The sequence below is a fragment of the Lampetra fluviatilis genome, chromosome 45 (genome assembly GCF_964198595.1).
Source record: "Lampetra fluviatilis chromosome 45, kcLamFluv1.1, whole genome shotgun sequence".
NCBI lineage: Eukaryota > Metazoa > Chordata > Hyperoartia > Petromyzontiformes > Petromyzontidae > Lampetra > Lampetra fluviatilis.
The window spans coordinates 4,181,709-4,203,927 of record NC_136319.1 but is presented as its reverse complement, the minus strand read 5'-3'; the positions used below and the strand labels follow the sequence as shown (position 1 = coordinate 4,203,927).

Genomic DNA, 22,219 nt, shown 5'->3' with positions numbered 1-22,219 from the left:
AGTACCAGCTTGGTGTATCCACGCGTGTCCAGGATGAGGTTCTCAGGCTTGAGGTCTCGGTAGATGATGCCCTTGGAGTGGAGGTAGGAAAACGCCTCCAGCACGCAGCCCGTGTAGAAGCGCGTCGTGGCGTCGTCAAACGAGCCCCTACACGGAGACGCACAGACACACATAGAGAGATGCACACATAGACATAGAGACACACACACATAGAGACGTATACCTAGAGATATATACATAGAGATATATACTCACAGTCCCACTTACTCACTCACCCAACCACCTACTAACTTACTTATCCACCGACCCACTCACTCACCCACCAACCTACTAACTTACTTATCCACCACTCACTCACTTACCCACTCACTTACCCACCCAAACATCCACCCACTCAGTCACTCACCCACCCACTCATTCACCCATCCACGCACTCACTCACCCAACCACCCACCCACTCATTCACCCGTCCACTAACCCACCCAAACATCCACCCACTCAGTCACTCACCGACCCACTCACCTGTCTCTCAGTATGGTCCATAGCTCTCCACCCAGGCACGCCTCCATCAGCATGTAGAGATACTTATTGTCTCTGAATGTCCTGTAGAGTCTGTAGGGACACAGAGAGTCAGAGAGTCACACCCAGAACCACACAGATTCACATAGAGACCCACACAGACTCACACAAAGACCACACACTTACACAGACTCATCATCATCAACCATGATCACCATCATTATAACCAATAGCAGCACCACCACATCAACCAACACCACCACCACCACCTCCCCCATCACCACCACCACCACCACCACCTCAACCATCACCTCCCCCATTACCACCACCACCTTCACCATTACCATCACTTCCCCCATCACAACCAACTCCACCATCACCTCCCCCATTACCACCACCACCATCGCCACCACCTTCACCATCACCACCACCAGCACCTCCACCACCATCTCCCCCATTACCACCACCATCACCTCCCCCATCACCACCATCACCTCCACTCCACCCCCCCAAAATCCCACACGGCCCCCCGGGATTTTCGTCAAAGCGGATCTAGGGGCGGGCCGCGCACCGCACGATGAATCCGCAGTGCGAATCGCTCATGATGGACTTTTCAGAGCGGATGTGCTCCTGCTGGCGGGTCTCCACGATGTGCCGCTTCTTGAGGATCTTCATGGCAAAGGTGCGGCTCACATCGCTTTTCAGCTGCACCTGATGGACGAGGTGGAGGAGTAGAGGGAGGGAGGAGGTTAATGGTGTGAGTCTGTGTATGTGCGTGCATGTGAGAGAGTCTCTAAGCATGTGTGAGTGGTTGAGTGTAGTCGGTGGGCGGGTGGTGTGGTGAGTGGTTGAGTGAGTAAGTGGGTGAGTTAATGGATGGGTGAGTGACTGGGCGAGTGAGTAGATGAGCGAGTGGTTGAGTGAGTGAGTGTGTATGTTAGTGGGTGGGTGGATTGGTGACTGGGTGGTTTGGTGCGTGGGTAGGATAGTGAGAGGGTGGGGATGTGGTTTGGTGAGTGGGTGGGTGATTAGGTGAGTGAGAGGGTTAGTGTGTGAGTGGGTTAGTGAGAGGGTGGGTAGGTTAGTGGGTGGGTGAGTCAGTGAGTGCGTGTGTAAGTGGGTGAGTTGGTGAATGAGTGAGTGGGTGGGTGGGTGGGTGAGTAAGTGGGTGAGTGAGTGGGTGAGGTGAGAGAGTAGGTGCATGAGTGAGTGAGAGGGTGAGTGAGTGGGGGGGGGGGGTGAGCGAGTGAGTGTGTGAGTGGGTTGGTGAGTGAGTAAGTGAGTGAGTGTGTGGGTGGGTGAGTGAGCAGGTGAGTGAGTAGGTGAGTGGGTGGGACAGTGAGTGAGTGGGTGAGTCTGCGAGCCTCACCAATTCCACGCGACCAAACCCACCCACACCCAAGGTGTCGATCGCCGTGAAGTCGCAGAGAGACAACTTGGAGAAGAACGACCCTTCCACCTCCGAGCTGAGTGGATGGGTGAGAGGGTGAGTGGGTGAGTAGGTGAGTGAGTGGGTGGGTGAGTGGGTGAGTGGGTGTGTGGGTGAGTGGGTGAGTGGGTGGGTTGGGTTTGTGAGTGGGTGGGTGGGTGAATGAGCGAGCGAGTGAGCGAGTGGGTGAGTGGGTGGGTGAGTTGGTGAGCGGGCGGGTGAGAGAGTCAGTGAGTGGGTGAGTGAGTAGGTGGGTGAGTGGGTGGGTGAGATGGTCAGTGAGTGGGTGAGTGAGTAGGTGGGTGAGTGGGTGGGTGAGTCGGTGGGTGAATGCGTATATGCATAGATAGACCGACAGGATTAATTTAATTTGACTCGGGCCTCTATCACACCTACAGATAAAGACAAAGAACCTCCCCATCCCGTGTAGCCTTAACTAGACTGTAGGGGCAAGTGCTGTCAGCTGTCAGTAGCATTCACCCATTCAGTTGCCCTCTAAGGCACTCACCCATTCACCTGCTCCTTTACCTACGTTCTCACTCATGGACTCACTTACTCAATCACTCCCTTACCCACTCTCCGTGTGAGTCTCCGTATGAGTCTCCGCGCGAGTGTGTCTCTCCAGTATGTGAGGTTGTATGGCTGTGTGAATCTGTGACCCTCTTTGTGAGCATGTGCGTCTTTGTGAGGTTGTATATCTGCCTGCGAGGGGGCGCTAAACTCTCCACCCGGCACTTTGTCGACCAAATACCATGGTGGAAACACCGAAATAAGCCCAGGGGGACAGGCCCTCATCACGCCTTCTGGCCAAAACCCATCTGGCAGAGCCAGGAGACTGAACCCAGCCTTTCAGGGTTCCTCCAGAAACAGGAGAACACTGCGATTGGCCACGTTGAATGCTCAGAATCTCGTTGCGGAGGAGAGGCTGCCCCTCCACTGTCGGGAGCTGGACCGGTACTGCCTGGACCTCTGTGGAATACAGGAGGTCCGGTGGACCGGTTCTGGCTTCAGCTAACATGAGAGGTGGACAGTTCTCCAATCGAGGCAGGAAACTGACAAACAAAAGGGAGTGGCTCTTCTTTTGAACAAAAGAATGAGGGGGGTGTGGGAGTGTGGCGGTAAGGTGTGGAAAGCTGTAAGCCCCATGCTACTCAGAGCTCATCTCCCCATCAACAAGAGGCGAGGAGTGGTGGTCCTGGTTGCTTATGCCTCCACCGAAGATCAACATCAGTAGAGGGATGCAGCCAAGGCCGATGAGTCAGATGACCTTCTATGACTTCCTGTCATAGGTGTGTCAGTGGTCCCTCTGGATAGAATCATCCTGTTGGGTGACTTTAATGCCTGAGTGAGTTATGATGCCTGGGTTGGAGTGATCGGTAGGCGTGGGTCAGATCAACTCAATAACAACGGTAGGAGGCTGCTAGTCTTCTGTGCAGCTCATGGGCTTGTAATTACCAACGCACTGTTCCGGCATCGGCGCATCCACACACCATCATGGATGCACGCCGGGTCCATACAAGAACATCTGCTGGACTATATAGTGATGATGTGAATGGCTGGTATTGGTATGTCCGTGTGAATCTGTGGCTATCTGTGTGAATTTATGCGTTTGTGTGTCTCTGTGTGTCTCTGTGTGAGTCTCTGGGTGAGTGTCAGTGTGTGCGTCTCTGTCTGTCTCTGTGAGTCTGTGTGTGTGTCTCTGTGTGAGTCTCTGTGTGTGTGTTTCTACTTGAGGTTGTATGTGTGTGTGAATCTGTGTTAGTGTCTGTGTTAGTCTTTGTGTGAGTCTCTGTCTTTGTCTCTATGAAAAGTTGTATGTCTATGTGAGTCTGTGTGAGTCTCTGTATAGGTCTGTGCGAGTCTCTGTGTGAGTCTCTGCGTGAGTCTCTGCGTGAGTCTCTGTGTGCGACTCTATGTGATTGTCCGTCTGAGTCTGTGTGAGTCTCTGTGTGAGTATCTGTGTGAGTCTGTGTGAGTCTCTGCGAGTCTCTGTGTGTGCCTCCATGTGAGTTTGTGTGTGAGTCACTGTGTGAGTCTGTGTGTGAGTCTGTGTTAGTCTCTGTATGGGTTTGTATGAGTCTCTGTGTGAGTCTCTGTGTGAGCTTGTACGACTGTGTGATTATGTGACACTGCGAATGCTAGGGACTCACGTCGCTTTGGAGTCCGTGTCCTCGCAGCATTTGGTGGACATGTCCTCGATGCCTCCGATTAGATGTTTAAACGACCTGATGTCGAGACACAGAGAGACCAATAGAAGGGGGGGGTGGGGGAGTAAGTCGATGGGTGAGTGGGTGGGTGGGTGGGTGGGTGAGTGGGTCGGTGGGTGAGTGGGTGGGTGGGTGAGTGAGTGAGTAGGTGAGTGTGTGGGTGAGTGAGTAGGTGAGTGTGTGGGTGAGTGAGTGGGTGGGTGGGTGAGTGAGTGGGTGGGTGAATGAGTGGGTGGGTGAGTCGGTGAGTGATTAGTGATTGAAGTGTCAGGTCTTCTCAGGCACAGTCATGCCCTGCCTTCCCTATGCTTGTGAACCATGGAGCCTGTCTAACAGAAAATCTGCGCCGAAATGAAACATTCAGACTGGCCCTGCCTATGGGGTTATCTTGCAGGTTGGATTGTGTGAGGAGCTCAGATCCTTGAAAGATCTAGACACACTCCCATCATCAACCTCCTTGGGCAGTTGGCTGAGTCATCTAACCCGCACGCCTAGCCACCGCATGCCTAAACAGCTTTTGTTCGGCCGGACAGAGGGGTCTAAACGGGCGCGGCACGGGCGAGAGAAGAGATGGAGTGATGTGGTACAAGAAGATGTGGAGCTAATTGGACTTGCTGATGACCGTTACCAGCGCGGCCATCTTTGTTTACACACCGTACCAGGGACTCATTGGAGGCTGAGTCGACCTAGGGGAGGCCCATGACCGGTTCAAATAATCGTCACTGGTTTTTGGCCATGAGGTGGAATCGAACCTAGATCGCCGGGTTCGTAGCGCAGCACGCTAACCGCTACACGAGCGGTAGTGTAGCTGACACAAACACACAGACACGCACAAAGATAGTGGGGAGCGGTGGTGCAGCGGCCAGCTCGACGCTGCGCTACAAACCCGGCTGAGACCCAAGTTCGATTCCCACTCACGGCCACCACCAACGCCTGGTGGTCATTACCTGAACCGGTCCTGGGCCTCCCCTAGGTCGACTCAGCCTCAATTGAGTACCTGGTGCGGTGGTGTGTAAAGAACATCGGCACAGGGGAAACAAAGGCGGCCGGGCGTGGTGCTGGCCACCCACAACCCTCGTGTGCCACAGTGCCGGTAGCCTTCATTGGCGCTGCTACTCGCTACTAACAGCCACTTGCCCCAAAAGTCTGTTACAGGCTACACGGGGGATCTTTGTCTTTGTCCGCAGACGTACATAGACAGAGACACACACAGACAGCAGTCAGTGTCTCCCCCCCCTCTCTCACCACTCTCCCCCCCTCTCTCCCCCCCCTCTCTACCCACCCTTCCCCCCCCCCTTCTCTCTCCCCCCCCCTCTCTCTCCCCCCCTCTCTCCCCACTCTCCCCCCTCTCTCTCCCGACTCCCCTTTTCTCTCTCCCCCCCTCTCTCCCCACCCTCCCCCCTCCCCACTCCCCCCCCCGTCTCTCCCCCCCACCTCTCTCTCCACACTCTCCCCCCCCCTTTCCCCCCACTCTCCCTTTCTCTCTCCCCCCCTCTCTCTCTCCCCACTCCCCCCCCTTCTCTCTTCCCCCCACTCTCTCTCCCCACTCTCCCTCTCCCCCCCCTCTCTCCCCACTCTCCCCCCCTTCTCTCTCCCCCCCCCCTCTTTCTCCACACTCTCCCCCCCCCCTTTCTCCCCACTCTCCCTTTTTCTCTCCCCCCCCCTCTCTCTCCCCACTCTCCCCCCCTTCTCTCTTCGCCCCCCTCTCTCTCCCCACTCTCCCTCTCCCCCCCCTCTCTCCCCACTCTCCCCCCCCCTTCTCTCTCCCCCCCCCTCTTTCTCCACACTCTCCCCCCCCCCTTTCTCCCCACTCTCCCTTTCTCTCTCCCCCCCCCCTCTCTCTCTCCCCACTCTCCCCCCCTTCTTTCTTCGCCCCCCTCTCTCTCCCCACTCTCCCTTTCTCTCTCCCCCCCCCTCTCTCTCCCCACTCTCCCCCCCCCCCTTCTCTCTTCCCCCCCTCTCTCTCCCAACTTTCCCTTTCTCTCTCCCACCCCCTCTCTCTCCCCGCTCTCCCCTCCCCCTTCTCTCTCCCCCTCCCCCTTCTCTCTCCCCCCCCCTCTCTCTCCACTCTCCCCCCCCTCTCTCCCCACTCTCTCCCCCCTTCCCCCCCCCCCTCTCTCCTCACACCCTCAGGCCATCATGAGCCACTCTGTTCCACATCTGCCCCACATCTGCCCCCCTCACAAAGCAGACAGATCATGCACAGAAGCAGGTACAGCTCCCCCGTGTAGCCCACGCAGGCTGTCTGGGTCCAGTGCTGTTGGCGAGTAGTCGATAGATTGTAGTGGTGGTGGTGGGGTGGTCTGAACCAACATGCAACCTCCCACCCCCCCCTGCCCAGCCACCTTTGTCTCCCCACGCTCTAAACTAAAACTAAACTATTTTATTTTTTAATTTACCGGGCAAAGCCCAAACTGAGCTACGCATCTCTTTCATCAGAAGCGACCTGGTCATCACAAATAATAGCAGCTCGACGAATTGGCTGACAGCATCACGTGGACATTCAGAGCAGCAGTCAAATATTCTAAATCGCGTGACCTTAATACTCATAGAGACCCACAGAGATACAGAGAGCCACATAGACCCATAGAAACCCACAGAGATGCGCAGAGACCCATACTCATAGAGACCCATACTCATAGAGACCCACAGAGATACAGAGAGCCACATAGACCCATAGAAACCCACAGATTTCCATAGAAACCCACAGAGATGCGCAGAGACCCATACTCATAGAGACCCATACTCATAGAGACCCACAGAGATACAGCGAGCCACATAGACCCATAGAAACCCACAGATTTCCATAGAAACCCACAGAGATGCGCAGAGACCCATACTCATAGAGACCCATACTCATAGAGACCCACAGAGATCCAGAGAGCCATATATACCCATAGAAACCCACTGATTTCCATAGAAACCCACAGAGATGCGCAGAGACCCATACTCATAGAGACCCATACTCATAGAGACCCACAGAGATCCAGAGAGCCATATATACCCATAGAAACCCACAGATTTCCATAGAAACCCACAGAGACGCGCAGAGAGCCATACTCATAGAGACCCATACTCATAGAAACCCACAGAGACCCATAGAAATCCACAGAGACGTGCAGAGACCCATACTCACTATTTTTTTAATGTTACCAGGTATCAGGCCCACTTAGCTATGCATCTTTTTTTAAGAAGCGATCTGATAACTCAACGGAAGTGGCTCATATCGTCATCACGTGGAAATGTATAGCAGCAGCCAAATCACTATAAACGTGCGACGTTGCTTCTAAATGTGGAGGGGGGAAAACTGGTGGACCCGGAGACAAATCCACGCGACCACCATGGGGAGAGAAAGAGATGCAGACTCAAAATATACAGCAGCAGGCATCGTCAGGGTCGAGATTGAACCGATGACCTTCTGGTTTCCAGGCGAGGGCGTTAACATCTCGCAGGGTCCGAGATCGAACCCACGAACCTCCTACAGACCAAGCGAGAGAGTTAACATCTCGCAGGGTCCGGGATCGAACCCACGACCTCCTGCATACCAGGCGAGGTAGTTAACATCTCCTAGCCACCGTGAATATGATGAGAGGGAGAGAGACACAGACTCTAAATATATAGCAGCAGGCATCATCAGGGTCGAGATTGAACCGATGACCTCTTGGTTTCCAGGCGAGGGAGTTAACATCTCGCAGGGTCCGGGATCGAACCCACGACCTCCTGCATACCAGGCGAGGTAGTTAACATCTCCTAGCCACCGTGAATATGATGAGAGGGAGAGAGACACAGACTCTAAATATATAGCAGCAGGCATCATCAGGGTCGAGATTGAACCGATGACCTCCTGGTTTCCAGGCGAGGGAGTTAACATCTCACAGGGTCCGGGATCGAACCCACGAACCTCCTACAGACGAAGCGAGAGAGTTAACATCTCCTAGCCACCGCTGCGCCCACTCACTCACTCTCTGTCGATGACCAGGCACGTGACTGACTCCACTGCGATCACGTTGGCTGTCCTCACGTCCTCCCTGTGGGCAGGAACACACACGTGGCAATAGAGGCTCGTCATCATCATTATGACCATGACCATCAACATCGTTGCCATCATCATTATCACCATGGCTATCATCATTATTACCGTAATCACGTTAAATAGCGATCATCATGACCATCATAATCATTATCATTATTATCATCATCATTACTATCATCATTAGGATTATCATTACCATCATCAATATCATTCTTATTACCATAATAATTACCATCATCATTACCACCATCATTACCATCATCATTATTACCATCATCATTGTCATCAACATCATTACCATCATTACTATGATTATCAACATCATTACCACCATCATTATCATCATTATTATCATCATTACCATCATCATTACCATTATGAGCAACAGCAGAATATGCATGAGTGTGTGATAGGGTGGGTAAGTGGGTGGGTGAGTGAATGAGTGGGTGAGTGAGTGGAAGAGGGTGTGAGTGAATTAATGGGAGTGTGGGTGAGTGAGTATGTGAGTGAGTTAGTGAGTGGTTAAGTGAGTGAGTGGGTGAGTAAGTGGGTGAATGTCTGCATAAGTGGGTGGGTGGTTGGGTGAGTGTGTATGAGTGTGTATGAGTGAGAGGTTGAGTAGGAGCGGTCGTGTAGCGGTTAGCGCGCTGCGCTACGAACCCGGCGACCCGGGTTCGATTCTCGCTCACGGGCAACACCAGTGACGATTATCTGAACGGATCCTGGGCCTCCCCTAGGTCGACTCAGCCTCAAATGAGTACCTGGTGTGATGTGCAAACATCGCCACTGGGGAGACAAAGACGACCGGGCGTGGTGTTGTCCGCCCACCCCCTGGCGTGCCGTGCTGGCCTTTAGAGGTGCTCGCTAACAGCACTTGCCCCTACAGTCTGTTGAGTGAGTGGGTGGGTGGTTGAGTTAGTGGTTGAGTAAGTGGATTCATGGATTGGTGGTCGAGTGAGTGTGTGGGTGAGTGACTCACCCCTGTAACGCCATCTCTCCGAACCAGTCTCCCCTTCCCAGGGACCTCAGAAGCTCAGGCTCGTCACTCACCCCCTCGGCCTGTCTCGTTACATTCACCTGGCCAGCAATGTCATCATCAGCAACATTGTCAACAGCAACATCATCAGTACATCCAGAAACCACCGACGCGGCCATCGTGAACCCCACTGACACGCCCATTGTGAATCCACTCACCGACACGGCCATCGTAAACCCACGTACTGACATGGCCATCGTGAACCCACCCACTGACACGGCCATCGTGAACCCCGCTGACACGGCCATTGAGAACTCACCCACCAACACGGCCATCGTGAACCCCACTGACATAGCCATCGTGATCCACGCTGACACGGCCATTGTGAACCCTCACTGACACGGCCGTCGTGAACCCACCTACTGACACGGCCATTGTGAACCCACCCACTGACACGGCCATTGTGAACCTCACTGACACGGCCATTGAGAACTCACCCACCGACACGGCCATCGTGAACCCACCCACTGACACGGCCATCGTGAACCCAGCTGACACGGCCATCGTGAACCTCACTGACACGGCCATTGAGAACTCACCCACCGATACGGCCATCGTGAACCCCACTGACACGGCCATCGTGAACCCCACCGAAATGGCCATCGTTAACCCCACCGAAACGGCCATCGTTAACCCCACCCAGACGGCCATCGTGAACCACCGACACGGCCATCGTGAACCCACCCACCCAGACGGCCATTGTGAGCCCACCCACCAACACGGCATTTGTCAACCCCACCGACATGGCCATCGTGAACCCCACCCACACGGCCATCGTGAGCCAGGTTACCTGCCCTTTGCTGATGATGAAGAAGGTGTCTCCACTCGCCCCTTGCCTGATGATGTAGTCTCCGGCATCATAGTGCATCTGTGGGGGAGACAAAGACAAAGATCCCACGTGTAGTCTGTAACAGACTGTTTACACACCGCACACCAGGTCCTCATTTGAGGCTGGGTTGACTTAGGAGAGGCCCAGGACCGGTTCAAATAATCGTCACTGATGTTGACCATGAGCGAGAATCGAACTCGGGTCGCTAGGTTCGTAGTGCAGCGTATTGCTCACCGCTACACTACCGCTCCCCAAGAGAGAGAGGACACACGGACACCACCATCACCACCGCTTCCTCGACTATCATCACAGCCACCAACGCCACCACACCCACCATCATCTTCACCATCACCTCCACAATCAACAACCGCCATTTGCCACTAAGTGGCGGTGACGTCACCACGGCGCTTGTGCCAGGCTATGTGCACGTTGAGGCCACGTGAAATGTCGAACGACCGCTGGCAGGAGGTCACGGGGCACACCCAGGTGCCACGGGTCGACTGACTGAGATGAGTGGCCGATGCACCACCTGGGCCCCCTACCGAGCCTGGCACAAAGTGCCATTGGTGACGTCACCATACTGGGTCGACTCAGCCTCAAGTGAGTCTGTGGGTCTCTGTGAGTCTCTATGGGTCTGGGTGTCTGTGGGTCTCTGTGTGAGTCTGTGGGTCTCTGTGTGAGTCTGTGTGGGTCTCTGTGTGAGTTTGTGGGTCTGTGTGTGAGTCTTTGCGTGAGTCTGGGTCTGTGTGTGTCTGTGTGAGTCCCTGTGTGAATCCGCGAGTCTCTGTGTGAGTCTGCGGATCTCTGTGTAAGTCTGTGTGGGTCTCCGTGTGGGTCTCTCTGTGAGTGTGCGGGTCTCTGTGCGAGTCGGTGTGGGTCTCCGTGTGAGTCTGTGGGTCTTTGTGTGAGCTTGTCGGTCTATGTTTGAGTCTGTGGGACTCTCTGTGTCTATACGTGTGCGAGTGAGTGTTTGATGTTTCACCTCCTCAATAACATCAGCCAGCTTGCTGATCACCTCCTCTGCCAGATTCTGAAAAGATGGCACACTGACCCACACAACAAACAAACACAAACAAACACAAACATGAACAAACATCAAATATGCAAATCACCCGTATAGCCTTAGGAGATGTTAACTCGCTCGCCTGGAAAGCAAGAGGTCATAAGTTTGATGCCGAACCTGACGATGTCCACTACTGCTGTATAATCTTTATTTGAAGCTTTCGTGACTGCAGGAATCCATACTCTTTTGTTCTTTCGGTAAAGTCACGTAGGTATAAAATAAAATATATCACGACGTTTCGGGAGCAACACAAGCGTCCATCATCAGGTGGGAAAGCATGGTCTGCTGCTGAGGCAGACTGTTTTAAAAGGTTGTTATCACGGCATTACACTTTCTACTGGCAAGGTAAACAGCAGAACGAACCAAGGCAACACGGTGTTGGGTTCGCCGTCAAAAACACACTCCTTGGCATGATGGAACCACCAACCGCAGGCTCCGAGCAGATTCTGCTCATGAGACTGCTCACTGCTTCTGGCCATGTAACCATCCTGAGTGTCTACGCCCCAACACTCTACTCACCTCCGGAGATTCATGACCAGTTCTATGAAGAGCGCCACAATATTATTAGCAAAATCCCCAGCTCTGAGCACATGTTTCTGTTTGGAGACTTCAATGCAAGGGTTGGGGCTGACCAAAACGCGTGGTCCACATGCCTTGGCTATCACGGCATCGGAAAGATGAATGCCAGTAGCCAAAGACTACTGGAGCTTTGTTCATACAACAATCTCTGTATCACAAACTCTCTAAACCATGCCATAAAGTATCATGGAGACACCCAAGGTCTCTTAATTGGCATAAACTGGACCTCGTCATCACCCGACGAGTCCTCCTCAACTCAGTACTCATCACACGCAGCTACCACAGTGCAGTCTGTGACACTGATCACCCGCTGGTATCCAGCAAGGTCCGACTACGCTTAAAAAAGATACACCGCCTCAAACAAAAGCGCTACCTAGGCATCAACTCTGCCAAGATCTCCCTCGCAGAGCTCACTCAATCATTCCAACACAGCCTTGAGCAGTCCCTATACGACACACCAGATGGAAGCGTGGAGACAAAGTGGGCATACATCAGAGACGCCATCTTCAATGCAGCCATCAATACCTTCGGTAAGCAGACAAGGCGGAACACAGACTGGTTTGAGGAACACCTGGCTATATTGGAACCCATCCTCCAAGCCAAGCGCATGGCACTCCTGAAATACAAGCAGGTCCCAAGTACAGGATCATTAAGGGCTCTGAAAGCTGCCCGCAGTGCAGCTCAAACGACCGCCAGACGCTGCGCCAACAACTACTGGGTGAACCTCAGCAGTAGGATCCAACTCGCCTCTGACACTGGCAATATCCGTGCCACGTATGAAGGCATCAAGACAGCCTTTGGTCCAAACATCAGGAGGATTGCCCCCCTTAAATCCAGCACAGGGGCCATCATCACTGATAAACAAGAGCAAATGGCCAGGTGGGTAGAACACTACTCAGAGCTCTACTCACGAGACAACGGTGTGTTAGAAGCTGCCCTTGCTGCTGTAAAGCCCTTACCAACGATACACGAACTGAACAATGTTCCAACCTTGAAGGAACAGGACAACGCCACCAACTCACGAGCCAGCGGCAAGTCCCCGGGACAGGACGGCATCACACCTGAGGTACTGAAATGTGCGAAACCCGCCGTCCTCACAAAACTCCATGAACTTATCTGCCAGTGCTGGGAAGAAGGAGCAATGCCTCAAGACATGAGAGACGCCAACATCATCACCCTATATATAAACAAGGGTGACCGTAGAGACTGCAATAACTACCGTGGCATCTCCCTGCTGAGCATCGTGGGGAAAACCTTTGCCCGTGTGGTCCTCAGCAGGTTACAGATACTAGCTGAGAGGACGTATCCTGAGGCTCAGTGTGGCTTCAGAGCAGGAAGGTCCACAATTGACATGCTCTTCTCCTTGTGTCAGCTACAGGAGAAATGCCGAGAACAGAGAATGCCCCTGTACTTGGCATTCATTGATCTTGCAAAAGCCTTTGACCTCATCAGTAGGGAAGGCCTCTTTAAACTCCTCAAAGTGATCGGCTGCCCACCGAAGCTGCTGGCAGTCATCTCCTCTTTCCATGACAACATGAAAGGAACAACACAGCACAGCGGCACCACCTCAGAGGAATTTCCCATACTCAGCGGTGTAAAGCAGGGCAGCGTGCTTGCCCCAACACTGTTTGGCATCTTTTTCTCACTTATGCTCACACATGCCTTTGGGACAGCAAAAGAGGGAGTCTTTCTCCATACAAGATCTGATGGCAAACTCTTCAATCTTGGCCGTCTCAGATCCAAAACCAAAGTCCGCAAAGCCCTCATCAGAGAACTCCTATTCGCTGATGATGCCGCGTTGACAGCTCACACAGAACAAGGTCTGCAGACACTCATCGACCACCTTGTCAATGCCTGCAACAACTTTGGCCTGACAATCAGTCTGAAAAAGACCAATGTCATGGGCCAGGATGTCAGAGACACCCCCTCCATAAACATTGGCAGCTACACCCTGGAAGTCGTTCAGGACTTCACCTACTTGGGTTCCACCATCACCTGTAATTTTTCCATTGTCACAGAGATTGACAACTTCAGGTTGACCAAAAGAGTGTGAGAGAACAAATCTCTAACGCTCAACACCAAAGTACAGGTGTATCGGGCCTGCGTCCTTAGCACCCTCCTCTATGGGTCTGAGTCCTGGACAACATACGCCCATCAAGAACATCGACTAAACACATTCCACCTCCGATGTCTCAGGCGCATCCTCGGTATCAGATGGCAAGATCGCATTCCCTACACCTCAGTCCTCAACTTGGCCAACATTCCCAGCATGTACTTTCTACTCAGACATAGGCGCCTGAGATGGCTTGGACACGTGCGCCGCATGCAGGATGGCAGAATACCCAAGGATGTCTTGTACGGCGAGCTGGCATCAGGCACACGGGTCACTGGTCGCCCAGTCCTGCGCTTCAAAGATGTCCGTAAACGGGACATGAAGAGCTGCGACATCAACCCAAATGACTGGGAGAAAACTGCCGGCGACTGACTCAGCTGGCAGTAGGCTGTGAAAACAGGCCTCAGGAGAGGCGAGGAGGAAAGATACACCGCTTGGCAGACCAAGAGGGAGCGACGTAAAGATAAAGCAGCAAACACCTCTGGAGCTGCCACCGCATTCACTTGCAATTGCTGTGGCAAGGATTGCCACTCAAGGGTTGGCCTACTAAGTCATTATAGGTGCTGAAAAACCTACAGCTGACCTCGTAAGGCGCAAAATAATTGTCTCTGGCGACATGAAGGCCTATGGAAAAAAAAACCAGTCTGCCTCAGCAGCCGGCCATGCTTTCCCACCTGATGATGGACGCTTGTGTTGCGCCCGAAACGTCGTGATTTATTTTATGTTATACCTACGTGACTTAACCGAAAGAACCAAAGAGTACTGCTGTATATTTGGAGTTTGCTTTTCTCTCGCCCCGCGTCGTTGCCACTGCGTGGATTTTATTCCTCCAGAGTCTGAATGTCACAAATGATCGCAGCTAAATGAAGTGGCCAATCGTCATCAATTTATAGCAGCGGCCAAATAATCCAAGGGCATGTTTCTGAATATGGAGTAGCCATCCACGCAGTGACCACGGGGAGAGAGACGCCAACTCCGAATATATAGCAGAAGGCGTCAGGGTCCAGATCAAACCAACGACCATCCTGCATATCTGGCGAGGAAGATACAATCTCCTAGCCACCGGGACACCCAGAGAGAGACACAGAGAGACACAGAGAGACACAGAGAGAGAGACACATAGAGACACACAGAGAGACACAGGGAGACACACAGAGAGAGACACAAACAGAGAGACACACAGAGAGACACAGAGAGACACAGAGAGAGACACGCAGAGAGAGACACACACAGAGACCCACAGAGACACAGAGAGAGACACACACAGAGACACACACAGAGAGACACACACAGAGAGAGACACAGAGAAACAGAGAAACACACAGAGAGACACACACAGAGAGAGACACACAGAGACACAGAGAGAGAGAGACACACAGAGATACACACACAGAGACACACGCAGAGAGACACAGAGAGACACTCAGAGAGACACACAGAGAGACACGCAGAGACACACAGAGAGAGACACACACAGAGAGACACACAGAGACACACTCAGAGAGACACACAGAGAGAGACACACAGAGAGACACACGGAGACACACAGAGAGACACACACAGAGAGACATTCAGAGAGACACACACAGAGAGACACGCAGAGAGACACACAGAGACACTCAGAGACACACACACAGAGACACACACAGAGACACACAGAGGCACACACAGAGAGACACACACAGAGACACACAGAGAGACACACAGAGAGACACGCAGAGAGACACACAGAGACACACACAGAGACACGCAGAGAGACACCCACAGAGAGACACAGAGACACACACAGAGAGACACACAGAGAGAGACACACAGAGAGACACACGGAGACACACAGAGAGAGACACACAGAGAGACATTCAGAGAGACACACAGAGAGACACGCAGAGAGACACACAGAGACACTCAGAGACACACACACAGAGACACACACAGAGACACACAGAGGCACACACAGAGAGACACACAGAGAGACACACAGAGACACACACAGAGACACGCAGAGAGACACCCACAGAGAGACACGCAGAGACACCCACAGAGAGACACAGAGACACACACAGAGAGACACACAGAGAGACACGCAGAGACACACAGAGAGACACACAGAAAGAGACACACAGAGATACACACAGAAAGAGACACACAGAGATACACACAGAGATACACACACAGAGAGACACAGAGACACACAGAGAGACACACCTCTTCAGGAAGTCCATGTACTCGGCCTGCTTGATGAGGCCAGTCCTCATCATGATCGTCTGGAAGCATTGGCGGTCGATTGCCCAGAGGCGCACGTTCGTGATGGCTGAGGACACACGGACACACACACACGGACACACACGGACACATACACTGACACACACACGGACACACACACGGACACACACACAAGGACACACACGGACACACACACACAGGGACACCCACACGGACACACACACGGACACACACAGGGACACACACGGAAAAACACACAGGGACAAACACGGACGCACACACGGACACACATATAGTGACACACACACGGACACACACAGGGACACACACGGAAAAACACACAGGGACAAACACGGACGCACACACGGACACACATATAGTGACACACACACACGGACACACACACACATTAGACGGCACATACGGACACACACACAGGGACAAACACGAACACACACAGGGACACACACACACGGACACACACACAGGGACACACACACACACGGACACACACATCAGACGGCACACACACATACACCGGGACCAACACGAACACACACAGGGACACACACACCGAAACACACACACACACGGACACATACATCACACACAGGGACACATCACACGGCACACACAAAGTCAAGAGAACGGTCCCCCGTGTAGCCTTAACAGACTGTTGGGGCAAATGCTGTTAGCGAGCACCTATGAAGGCCGGCACGGCACACGAGGGGGTGGGTGGCCAGGACCGCGCCCGGCCGCCTTTGTCTCCCCAGTGGCGATGTTTACTACACACAGAACCAGGTACTCATTTGAGGCGGAGTAAACCTAGCCGAGGCCCAGGTCCGGTTCAGATAATCGTCACTGGTGGTGTTGGCCGTGAGCGGGAATCGAACCCGGGTCGCCTGGTTCATAGCACAGCATAGCGCTAACCGCTACACCACCGCTCTCCATGACATACACACGTCACATGGCACACACACATACACAGGGACACACGCGGACAAAAAACAAAGATCTCCCATATAGCCTTAACAGACTGTTGGGGCAAGTGCTGTTAGCGAACACCTATGAAGGCCGGAACGGTACACGAGGGGGTGAGTCGCCAGCACCACGCCCGACCACCTTTGTCTCCCTAGTGGCAACGTTTACACACCGCACCAGGTACTCATTTTGAGGCTGAGTCGACCTAGGGGAGGCCCGGGACTGGTTCAGATAAATCGTCACTGGTGTTGGCCATGAGCGGGAATTGAACCCGTGTAGCCGGGTTCATCGCGCAGCGCGCTAACCGCTACACCACCGCTCCCCATACACACGGACACACACGGACACACACCACACAGGGACACACACACACACACACGGACACACACAGATACACACAGACACACACCACACTGACACGCACAGACACACACACACATCACACAGGGATACACGCAGACACACACCACACAGACACACACACAGACACACACCGGCACTTGCCCCAACAGCCCACGTGGACTACCCGGGGCAGCTCTGTGTTGTGAGTGTGCGCGCGCCTCTGAAGGTTGCGTTTGATAGCCTCTTCAGCACGATGACTGCCCTATCACACTCCATGAAAGTAACACTCTCACAAAATCACACAGGCAAAGGCCGCCCCGTGTAGCCTTCAAGAGACTGTTGGGGCAAGTGCTGTTAGTAGCGAGCAGCACTCACCCACTCACTCACCCACCCACCCACTCACTCACTCACCCACTCACTCACTCACTCACCCACTCACCCACTCGCTCACCCACCCACTCACTCACCCACTCACTCACCCACTGACTCACTCACCTACTCGCTCACTCACCTACTTGCTCACTCACCCACACACTCACCCACTCGCTCACCCACTGACTCACTCACCCACTCGCTCACCAACTCGCTCACCCACCTCCATGCTCACTCACCCACACACTCACCCACCCACTCGCTCACCCACTGAGTCACTCATCCACTCGCTCACCCACTGACTCACTCACCCACTCGCTCACCCACTGAGTCACTCATCCACTCGCTCACCCACTGACTCACTCACCCACTCGCTCACCCACTGACTCACTCACCCACTCGCTCACCCACTGAGTCACTCATCCACTCGCTCACCCACTGACTCACTCACCCACTCGCTCACCCACTGACACACTCACCCACTCGCTCACCCACCTACTCGCTCACTCACCCACACACTCACCCACCCACCCACTCACCCACTCGCTCACCCACTGACTCACTCATCCACTCGCTCACTCACCTACTCGCTCACTCACCCACACACTCACCCACCCACTCACTCACCCACTCGCTCACCCACTGACTCACTCACCCACTCGCTCACCCACCTACTCGCTCACTCACCCACATACTCACCCACTCGCTCACCCACTGACTCACTCACCCACTCGCTTACCCACCTACTCACTCACCCACCCACTCACTCACCCACTCACTCACCCACTGACTCACTCACCCACTCGCTCACCCACCTACTCGCTCACTCACCCACACACTCACCCACCCACTCACTCATCCTCTACAAAGACAAAGATCCCCCTTATAGCTTGTAACAGACTGTTTGGGCAATTGCTGTTAGCGAGTTGCACTCACTCAGCTACTAAATCACTCACCCACCCACTCACCCACTCATTCACCTACTTACTCACCCACCCACTCACCCACTAACCCACTCACCTACTTACTCACCAACCCACTCACCCACTCACTCACCTACTTACTCACCCACCCACTCACCCACTGACCCACTCACTCACCTCCTTAATCACTTACCCACCCACCCACCCTCTACAAAGACAAAGCTCCCCCGTATTGGAGTCAACAGACTGTTGGGGCAAGTGGCTGTGAGTAGCGAGTAGCAGCGCCTATGAAGGCTACCGGCACTGTGGCACACGAGGGGGTGGATGGCCAGCAACCATGCCCGGCCGCCTTTGTCTCCCCCAGTTCCAACACGTTGTTGACACCACTGCACCGGGTACTCATTTTAGGCCGAGTCGACCTAGGGGAGGGAGTCCCAGGACCGGGTCCAGACAATCGTCAACGGCACTGATGGTGGCCGTGAGCGCAGGAATCCAACTCGGGTCGCCGTCTCGGGAATTCGTAGCGGTGGTTCAGCGCTAACCGCTGCACCACCGCTCCCCTTCGATTGGGTCACGGCTTTAGTCGCTGACATTCACGGAGCCGGGATTCCAAGGATTTTGATTTCCTTCAACCGGCTTCCGCAGATTTCGATCAGCAGTGACTTGATTGAGGCATTGAGTTGATATTTACTCCCGTGATGAGCGCACGGCTGCACATCTATAGTGGGTGGGTGGTGGGTGAGTGGGTGGGTGAGTGAGTTAGTGGGTGGGTGAATGGGTGAGTGGGTGGGTGGTGGGTGAGTGGGTGGGTGGGTGGGTGGGTGAGTGGGTGGGTGGGTGGGTGGGTGAGTGGGTGAGTTAGTGGGTGGGTGAATGGGTGAGTGGGTGGGTGGTGGGTGAGTGGGTGGGTGGGTGAGTGGATGAGTTAGTGGGTGGGTGAATGGGTGAGTGGGTGCGTGGGTGGGTGCGTGGGTGGGTGGGTGAGTGGGTGAGTTAGTGGGTGGGTGAATGGGTGCGTCGGTGCGTCAGTGGGTGCGTGGGTGGGTGGGTGAGTGGGTGGGTGGATTGATGGGTGGTGGGTGAGTGAATAGGTGGGTGAGCGAATGGGTGCGTGGGTGGGTGGTGAGTGGGTGGGTGGTGAGTGGGTTGGTGAGTGAATGGGTGAGTAGGTGGGTGGTGAGTGGGTGGTGGGTGAGTGGGTGGGTGGATAGGTGGTGAGTGGGTGGGTGGTGATTGGTTGGGTAAGTGGGTGAGTGGGTGGGTTGTGAGTGGGTGGTGGGTGAGTTAGTGGGTGGGTGAATGGGTGGGTGGGTGAATGGGTGGGTGGGTGAATGGGTGGGTGGGTGAATGGGTGGGTGGGTGAATGGGTGGGGGGGTGAATGGGTAAGTGGGTGGGTTGGTGGGTGGTGGGTGAGTGGGTGGGTGAGTGAATGGGTCAGTGAGTGAGTGGGTGGGTGCGTGGTGGGTGGGTGAGTGGATGAGTTTGTGGGTGGGTGAATGGGGGGGGTGAATGGGTAAGTGGGTGGGTTGGTGGGTGAGTGGGTGGGTGGGTGGATGGATGGGTGAGTTAGTGAGTGGATGGGTGAGTTAGTGAGTGGATGGGTGATTGAGTGGGTGCGGAGTGAGTGGGTGGGTTGGTGGGTGAATGTGTGGGTGGGTTGGTCGGTCGGTGTAAGAGTGGTTGATTCAATTGAATGGGTGGGTGAATAAAGTCAGTGAGTGAGTGATTAGGTGGGTGGGTGAGTGGCTGTGTGGGTAAGGGAGGCCCAGGACCGGTTCAGATTATCACACTATGTAACAAAAAAAATTTTTGTCCCTGGGTAGTAAGTATTATTTTCTAATTGCTTATGACTCAAAAGTACAGAAAATGGATATTATTCCCCAAAAACTTTGCTTTTGTGACCAGGAGAGTGATATTTCGATTTAAAGCTTTCGTGACTGCAGAGATTCATCTTCTTGGTTTTTTCGGTAAAGTCACGTAGAAGGGAAGTAATAAAATAATAAAAATAAAACATAATAAAAAAAAAATATAATATTTTATTATGTTTTATTTTTATAATTTTATTACTTCCCTTCTAGGTGACTTTACCGAAAGAACCAAGAAGAGGACAGTGATATTTAGAAATTCACCTATTTTCAATGAGAATTCCAGATATATTCAGTGCTGAGTAAACTTGGAGTAACTTCTAGAACATTCTCGAACTTTCCAGTAATATAAATTGTAGTATAAATACAGGGGCCTTAAGCCCACCTGGCAGCCATTTGATTGGTGGAAAACCAACCACGGTCGGGTTGGCTGCCCACCACTTAAATTATCAATGGCTGCTGACATTTGGGCTACTCCCATTTCAAACCCTTATAAACAGATTGCCTTGGAAGCTAACCCCCCTTTTCCTGATGATGACCGCTTGTGTTGCGATCGAAATATCGAAGATTTGTGTTATATTTTTGTTATTTTCTTTGAACCTATCGACGTACAGAAAGAACCAATAATATGTAGATACGGAGTCGGCAGCCTTCACGTACCTTCAAGAATTCTTCCCTAAGCTGTCTCAGGCAAAAGTTAAAGCCGGTGTCTTCGTCGAACCACAGATGAAGAAGATCCTGGAGTGCAATGAATTCCCCAAGAAGCTCACTAGTCAGGAGAAAGCGGCTTGGAACAGGTTTGTGGCAATGGTCCGTGGCTTCCTGGACAATCACAAGGTTGAAAACTATGTGGAGCTGGTTGAGACTCTGGTGAAGAACCACGGCACAATAGGCTTTATGCTGTCCCTCAAAGTCCATATCCTTGATGCTCATCTTGATTAATTCAAGGTGAACATGGGAGCCTACTCGGAGGAGCAAGGCGAGCGCTTCCACCAGGATATATTGGACTTTGAACGCCGCTACCAAGGATAGTATAACGATAACATGATGGAAGACTACATTTGGAGGCTGATTCGTGAAAGCGATTTAAAGTAGAATCGTAAATCTTGAAAAACTACTCACTTCTAAATCTTTGGTAGTCATTTTTGTATTACTTTAGTATAAATGCATGTTAATTTCGATTCATATGTTGTTGTTTTCTGACTTTATGTGAACGAAAAGACACAAATTTGCCCGTTTTCTCATTGAAAATAGGTAAATTTCTAAATATCACTGTCCTGGTCATAAAAGCAAAGTTTGTGGGGAATAGTAGCCATTTTCAATACTTTTTAGGCATAAGCAATTAAAAAACAACTCTTACAACCCAGGGACAAAAATTGCGTGACAGTGTTATCACTGAAGTTGGTTGTGAGCTGGAATCGAATTCAGGTTCGTAGAGCAGCGTGATAATCACTACTTACAAGTGCTGTTAACGAGCACCTATGAAGACAGGCACTGAGGCACACGAGGGGATGTGTGGCCAGCACCTCGCCTGGTTGCTTTTGTCTCCCTGGTAGTGATGATTTAATACACCGAACCAGGTACGCATTTGATGTTGAGTTCACCTAGGGAAGGCCCAGGATCCGGTTCAGATGATCGCCATTGTGGTGTCTGATACAGATACTCACACACAGACTCACACACAACAACAACAACCGACATTCG

General features: G+C 52.8%; 1 protein-coding gene across 4 annotated transcripts in view; it reads right to left on the bottom strand.

Annotated features, from left to right (window-relative positions):
• LOC144947530 (cGMP-dependent protein kinase 1-like) overlaps positions 1-22,219 on the bottom strand; it is a 146,634-nt gene that overhangs the window by 14,539 nt on the left and 109,876 nt on the right. For all 4 annotated transcript variants that reach the window (XR_013640075.1, XM_078876750.1, XM_078876749.1 and 1 more), the window contains 10 exons: positions 16,014-16,119; positions 11,036-11,099; positions 10,015-10,092; positions 9,168-9,265; positions 8,118-8,183; positions 4,099-4,173; positions 1,889-1,985; positions 1,091-1,230; positions 523-612; positions 6-147 (listed from right to left, as the gene is read on the bottom strand). Coding sequence is in view for 3 of the 4 variants with exons in the window: in XM_078876750.1 (XP_078732876.1) it covers positions 6-147; positions 523-612; positions 1,091-1,230; positions 1,889-1,985; positions 4,099-4,173; positions 8,118-8,183; positions 9,168-9,265; positions 10,015-10,092; positions 11,036-11,099; positions 16,014-16,119 (956 nt within the window). In the remaining variant the exon portion in view is untranslated. The remainder of the gene's footprint in view (positions 1-5; positions 148-522; positions 613-1,090; positions 1,231-1,888; positions 1,986-4,098; positions 4,174-8,117; positions 8,184-9,167; positions 9,266-10,014; positions 10,093-11,035; positions 11,100-16,013; positions 16,120-22,219) is intronic.